Source organism: Geospiza fortis, unplaced genomic scaffold, assembly GCF_000277835.1.
Source record: "Geospiza fortis unplaced genomic scaffold, GeoFor_1.0 scaffold55, whole genome shotgun sequence".
NCBI lineage: Eukaryota > Metazoa > Chordata > Aves > Passeriformes > Thraupidae > Geospiza > Geospiza fortis.
Window position 1 is genome coordinate 7,372,734 of NW_005054308.1, and position 6,741 is coordinate 7,379,474.

General features: G+C 41.7%; 1 protein-coding gene across 2 annotated transcripts; it reads left to right on the forward strand.

The window, feature by feature from the left end:
- The first annotated feature begins 2 nt into the window (after positions 1–2).
- MRPL22 (mitochondrial ribosomal protein L22) lies at positions 3–6,227 on the forward strand. 2 transcript variants are annotated; one of them, XM_005418759.2, is made up of 7 exons: positions 3–30; positions 532–577; positions 1,754–1,889; positions 3,027–3,092; positions 3,403–3,480; positions 4,326–4,395; positions 5,451–6,227. In XM_005418759.2, exons 1-7 carry the CDS (start codon positions 3–5, stop codon positions 5,660–5,662), a joined length of 636 nt encoding a protein of 211 aa, XP_005418816.1. In that variant the 3' UTR covers positions 5,663–6,227. The 2 variants fall into 2 exon arrangements, with proteins under 2 accessions (XP_005418816.1, XP_030911129.1); XM_031055269.1 differs by lacking the exons at positions 3–30; positions 532–577 and having other exon boundaries at positions 1,856–1,955.
- The last annotated feature ends 514 nt before the right edge of the window (positions 6,228–6,741 follow it).

The window sequence follows — 6,741 nt, forward strand, 5'->3', positions numbered from 1 at the left end:
AGATGGCGGCGCGCTGGGCACTGAGCGCGGGTGAGGCTGAGGGGACGCGGCGCTGCTTTGGGAGGGGCTCGCTGGAGGGTTGGTGGGAGGGATGGAGCAGCTGTCGTGTGAGGGAAGGCTGGGGGAATTGGGGTTGTTCAGCCTGGAGAAGAGAGGCCTCGGGATGACAAGTTGTATCCTTCCAGTGTCTGAAGGGAGCGTCCAGGAGTGATGGAGTGAGAGTGTTTATAGGCGCCTGGAGTGACAGGATGAGGGGGATGGCTTCAAACTGGCAGCGAGTAGGTTTAGATTAGATATTATGAAGAAATTCTTCCCTGTGAGGGTGGAGAGGCCCTGGCACGGGTTTCCCAGAGAAGCTGTGGCTGCCCCTGGATCCCTGGAAGTGTCCAAGGCTGGGCTGGACGGCGCTGGGAGCAGTCTGGGATGGTGGAAGGTGTCCTGGCCATGGCGAGGGTCCTTTCCAACCCAAACCGTGCTGTGATTTTACCATTCTGTTCATGCCTCCCTCACTTTCCCTTCTCCTCCGTTCAGGTGCTGCCTGGGCGCGGGGTCTCCTCAGCTGGGCACGGCCAGAGAGGTGAGTCTGGCCCTGTCACCCCTGCTTGGGCACAGGCACTGCCCTGCTTGGGCACCTGGGGCTGGGCTCTGGGGTGCCCTGGCTTGGCCATCTCCCCCAGCCATGGAGCTGTGGGAACAGGTCACTCTCTGCCCCTGTGGTGTCTTTCTGTGTATTCAGAGCTTGTGCCACAATGGAGGTGTCTCTCTCCTCACTTCTTTCTGTTGGACATCCATATTTTCTCTGACAGTCACAGTGGTGTGGTATCTGTGCTGTCCCCATTCACTGCTTTCCTTACTTGCTGAAGTTTCCCCTCATTCTGGAGGAATCCCACAGTTGTGCTGTAGGAGCACTGGAACTGCCAGCTGTGTCCCTGAAAATACCTGAAAAAATATTCCATGACATCGAAATATGTGTATTGTGCTAATCTCTGCTCACATATTATTGTGGACAGTGGTGTACAATGCCCTTTTGGCTGTTTGCCTGTTGTTTTTAAGATGCTTTGCACAGGTTGGCCACACACACAAAGACATTCAAGACTCAGGAAAACTCACAGTATTTAGTCTTGAACTCATCTGTTTCTTGTAGTCACCAGTGGCTGCTGCTTTATCCAGGCAGCAGGGGGCAAAATGTAGCTTGGTTTTTCAGAACTGAGCTGAGCAAACTGCCTGAAAATTGATTTTATTGTTATCAGCTGTCTGGTTTTTAGATTGACTTGATTGTGTTTTGGAAGTAGTTTAGAACACCTCTCTTCTCAAAATTCACAATGTTTGTAAATCTCTAAAGCTCTGAGATACTCAGCCCCTTGAAAAACTAGAAATTTTCACTGCTAAGTGTGTTGTTGGTTAAAGTTAAATAAGTATGGAAAGTACCTTGGGAAAGGTACAAATGGAGTGTGTGAGTCCTAAACCTCACAAGAACATCAGAACAGAGGTGGCTGTGACTTTGTGTGACAGTCTGAGGACACTTCATGTGGAATCCCATATTCATGGTTTGCTTTAAGAAGCTTGATTCATGCTGAGTTAAAAATCCCTTTCAGTATAAACTACAAAGGATTCAATAATTTGGGGATTTTTTGAGTGTACAAATGTGCTGGTTCTCTTTTTCAAGACAGCAAGTTCACAATTGTCTAGATAAACTGGGCAGGGACAAAGCACTCTTGTGTTCAGCAGCTGAGGCTGAGGTCTTGCCTTGCAGGTGGCTGCCATCTGGGAGCCTTTTTCCTCTGTCCTGCATCCACACCAGCACATCCCTGCAGAAAATTGGGAAGTGGGAGAAGAAGAACAGGATTGTTTACCCTCCCCAGCTGCCTGGAGAGCCTCGCAGACCAGCTGTAAGGATGCACCTGAGAATGTCCTCACCTGAGAATTTCTGAACAGACTGTCACTGTTTGCACAGGGTGACTGCCCAAGGCACTAGTTTGAAAGCTTGTTGCTCATTATTTAGGATTTTATTCAGTTTTTGGCTGTATTGTAGAAGTTGATATCACTTGGAATGCTTTCCATCTCTAAATTATATTGGAGCCTCGAGTTACTGGGAGCTGCTCACCTACTCAGTGTGTGGTTGAAGCTGTAAGGGGCCCATCCTCTTTTTGTAGAAGTTTCTGAACTACGAGGAGGTAGAAGTTATACTGTCAAGAACTGATATTCTAGAATTCCATTGTTATCATTTTTCTGCCCTAGGAATTGATGTGTTGTGGCTTCTGTTACACACGCTGCTCAGCAAATTAAAAGTATTTACATCTGAAAAGAAATGGGGTTTTTTAGGCATGTATTTTGTGGGCCATGAGCATTTATTGATTGCTTTTGTGAGTATTGTGGCCTAGCACACAGAAATCCCTGCTGTGGGCTGTGCTGACTGGTGCAGTGTGTGTGAAAATGCAGCTATTGACAAACTTGTTTATTAAATCAGTGTTTTCCCTGTTTATCAAGAGTTCCATCTCTTTCAAATTTGTATTGATGTTAGATTCTACCAGCTGGTGCTGGTCTCTGTTAGCAGTAATGTAAAATGGGTCTGTGGAGGCAGCACTTTGTGCCAATCAAACGTGAAACCCTCTTCACTTCTCCAGGGCTAATTAAGTTCATTCTGGTGATATTGTTTATTTGCTCTCCCAGTAAGTGGAGTTGATAGCAGGGTAATATTTTTAAGGCTGAATGGGCATGTCAATCTTTGCTTCTAAAGTGGGGAGAATGAGAGGAAAAGATGATGATAAACCTTCTGATTATCCTTTTCAGGGACTTCTGCTTATAAACTCTCATAAGATTAAATTAAAATTTCCTGTGTGCCAGCATCTTTTTTTAGTGCTTTCAGTTTCAAATGTCAAAGCTATGTGCTGTTCTCATAGTAGGCAGAGCCATTCTTATTTTATTCCTAGTAAGAACATAGATTGTGGAGCAGACATGGATGCTCCATTCCTGTTTTCACAACAAAATTACTCATCCTTTAACTTTTTTTTTTTTTTTGCCCCTAGGAAATATATCACTGTCGGAGGGAAATAAAATACAGCAAAGATAAGATGTGGTATCTGGCAAAACTGGTAAGCAAAGAGTACTTTGCACTGTACTTGAGAGAATGCAAAATTTAATTGCTGTATTTGTCTTAAGAGCCTCATTCAGTCACAGTTTAATCAGCACTTTTATAGAAGAGTCCTGGGGATGAGCATCATCTGGACAGGGAATGGCTTTAGTTTGGTTTAGCTGTAAGGTATTACAGTGAAGAAATGGTAATTAAGGAAATTACAGTATTTTTGTTTTTATAATAGCAGTATAATTTAAATGTTGTCTTCTGAATAAGAGAAAGGAAATAACTTGTAAATGCAGAAATTAATTTTAACACTTTGATTGCAGATAAAAGGAATGTCCATTGATCAGGCTCTCGCTCAGCTGGAATTCAGTGACAAAAAGGGAGCAAAGGTGATCAAAGAGGTAAATAGCAATATTCTTTAACACTCCTGGTTTCCAGAAAACTTTAAAATCAATACCTGTCACCAGAAGTTTGGAGGTGTTTCTACTTCTGTGGGTTTTTGTGTTTAAAGTAAACCTGTTGGGAGCACATTCTAACAACATATTTTTGTTGCAGTCATGTAATGTTGTGACTTATGTGAGTATGTTGGGGTCACTTTTGCTGGCTGTTCTAACTGGACATGGTGATAAATTCCATGTGGGTGTCCTCTCCAGCAGTGCTTGGTGTTAAGTTCATGGTAAAAGGTGCAGAATCCTGGTCACTAATGGCTGCTACATCTGTGTGCTTTGGTTCTTAAACTGTAAGAGATGAGGGACATTATTGAGGAGAGGACTGAGTTCTGTAAAGGTACAATAGCTCTGAATACACTGTGGTAGTTTGGATTTTCAAATTACTCATTTTCTTGGCTGAAGCATTGACTTCTGGTATAATTATGGCAAAGAAATGTCCTGTATTAGCTGAAAAGATTGAATGGACCAAGTTCATTTTGCCCACCTTGGAATTTATTTCTAGTCAAATGTCTAATTACACAAAGGTCTGTGGAGGGAAGGCTGACAAATGCTGGTGGAAAACATATTTTCTACTCCCTTTCCTCCCCAAAAATACAATAAAATGGTCCTGAGGCTTTTTCATTCTATGCAAGGAACATCCTTATGTATAAGATGCTTGTCTTTTAACAGTTTTTATCTTTATAAAATACTTTTTCTATAACTGACTTAAACTTGCAATTTCTTTCATGTTATCTAGAGATAAGAAATAGCATTGCTTAAATTCCTCAGTATTTCCATTTCTTTTCCTTTTGTTACAGGTTCTGTTAGAAGCACAGGAAATGGCTGTAAGAAAGCACAATGTGGAATTCAAATCAAACTTACACATAGGTACATTTTTTTAATTTAGTGCATTAGAAAAATGTCATCCTACTCTATCCTACCCTGTGAAAATGTGTTATATTTAATAAGATTTTGATGTTTGAAATCACCAGAAGAGAATAGAGGACAGTTCCTTAACGTTACCAAAACATGAAAGGCACATGTTTGTGGCATTTTTAAGATGGATGTATCCATCTAAGAATGGAATTTCTGCAAACAGCTTCTAGTTTTTAATGTTTCCAGTCAGAGATGCTGGAAGCTTTGTTTGGGACTTGTACAATTTGATTTGCAGAATCAAAGTTAAATTTCCATCAAACACAGTATAAAAGTAAATGGGTAATGACAGTAAACTTCTTAATAAAAAGACTTGGCTGTAGATAATTTGCAGGATAAGCATGTAATAACTAAAGTGCTTTTTAGCCTAGAAAATGTTAGAGAAATGTTTACTCTTTGATGTTTTAAGCCTCACAGAAAAAATTCCCATTTTGTCTCATAGGGGATAAATTTTACTCAACTGACCTCATAAGCTTAAAGTCACCTGGACTGTAGAGAGATTTGATTAGAATTCTTTAAAGCCTTCCATGCCTCTGCCACAAGAAGGCTGAGCTGTAGTGTAGGACTGGATGTGCAGATAATGAAAATACCTGTGATGAATGCAATAAAGGGAGAAAGGAGGGAAAATGAAGTCTGTAAGACTTCACAGGAATTCATGAGACAAACTACTGAAAGGCAGTGAAATGAATACCACCTTCAGAAGAGCTGTATAATCTAGTAAGTGCTCAGTGTGACTTGTCCTTCAGCACATATTTATCTTTGTGTGCCTGCCTTCTAAATTCCCCTTTTTGGTGCTCCTGAAGAGCGTTAATGCAGCATGCAGCTCACGGGTTCCTCTGTAGAAGCGATCTGCTAAATGTAACAGAAGAAAGATGGAGGGGAGAATCCCAAGTCGAATTAACTTCCTAGAAGTAGCCATGAAAACTCCCCTGGCAGGACAGGTGTTTTATTGCAGCTGTAGCAGTTTGTGCTTGACTGAACCATCTTCTCTCCCTGTCCTGTTTCCTCAGCGGAGTCGCAGACGGGCAGGGGCCGTTACGTGAAGCGCCTGCGGTACCACGGCAAGGGCATGTTTGGCATGATGAAAATCAGCAGGTGCCACTACTTTGTGAAGCTGGTGGAAGGTCCTCCTCCTCCCCCAGAGCCACCAAGGACTGGCTTTGACCAAGCAAAGGAATACGTGCAGCAGCTGAGAAACAGAACCCTGGTTCACACACTGTGACACACTTTAGTGGCTGTAGAGCTGTCTCATGTTGGGCAATGTAATTGTGTAAAGGAATAATTAAAGGCATGGTTTAGTTATATCTTTGGTGCTGCTGGAGCTGGATGATGTGAGAAAAATCATGGGGTTTCCCTTATTTGTTAAGTATGGAAAGTATTGTCCAGGATATGGAAAAAAGTATTTGTCAAGGGTATGGAAATTCTTGGAGCAGCAGATGTTACTTTTTCTGAGTTACTTGGATCACAGCATTCAAGCTCGACTCTGGACTGTCAAATCTAAAACTTAAGGTGCTGTTATAAAGCTTGGTGTCTCTGCTATGTATGGTGAGCCTTTTAGTGTAAAACTCTGTGCTTGACAGTCATGTTGCAAGATCAAACCTCAAACTAAAATGTGACATCTTAAAGTAGTTACAACATTGGAAGAAAACAAGTAACAGTGGACAAAACCAAGTAACAATAACATCTCAGAATATCAGACATCAATTTTTGGCTTATCTGGACTGTAACAGCCTTCATTGTGTCTTGGGAATTGTGTCTGGGAGAGGGGAATTAAAAAATCCTTGGGAGTTCAGACTCTGGCAGTCAGTAGGTGGCAATATTTAGTTTGTCAGAGGGGAGGTGGCAGTGAAAACTTCCAGAATGGTCAAACTCTTTTGGATTTTGCCCGTAGCATTAATAATCTGATACAGGCATGAAGTTCAGGCTGTTCTCTCTGGAAGTTCATTGTGGGTAACAGGCAAAATATGGAGAAAAGCTTTTTTTGGTGCATAATTCTGCATTGTCTGGAAACAAATTGCTTTTATAGCATTGAGGAAAGTGAAACACTCCATGGATTTCATATGGAATGCTTTGTTGCATATACAAATCAGATCTTTGAAAACAATCCCATTTTTATCATTACTTCTTTGAAGAGAGGAGGACTGAGATTGATAGGGGGAATCTCATTTCACCCAAGTCAAATTTTCACATCAAGATGGTCAGAATTGATGAACATCAGCATAAAAACTGAATTAGCAGCTGCTTGTACATGCAATGTCTGATATTTCTTTTCCATTCTGGTAACATTGGAATGGGAGATAG

What these genes read in the sequence shown, in the direction of transcription:
- MRPL22 (XM_005418759.2), top strand. Translation starts at nt 3, where the DNA reads ATGGCGGCGCGCTGGGCACTGAGCGCGG. An exon ending in TGTGGTATCTGGCAAAACTG is followed by an intron (nt 3,093 to 3,402) that starts GTAAGCAAAGAG and finishes CTTTGATTGCAG; the next exon opens with ATAAAAGGAATGTCCATTGA. An exon ending in GAGCAAAGGTGATCAAAGAG is followed by an intron (nt 3,481 to 4,325) that starts GTAAATAGCAAT and finishes CTTTTGTTACAG; the next exon opens with GTTCTGTTAGAAGCACAGGA.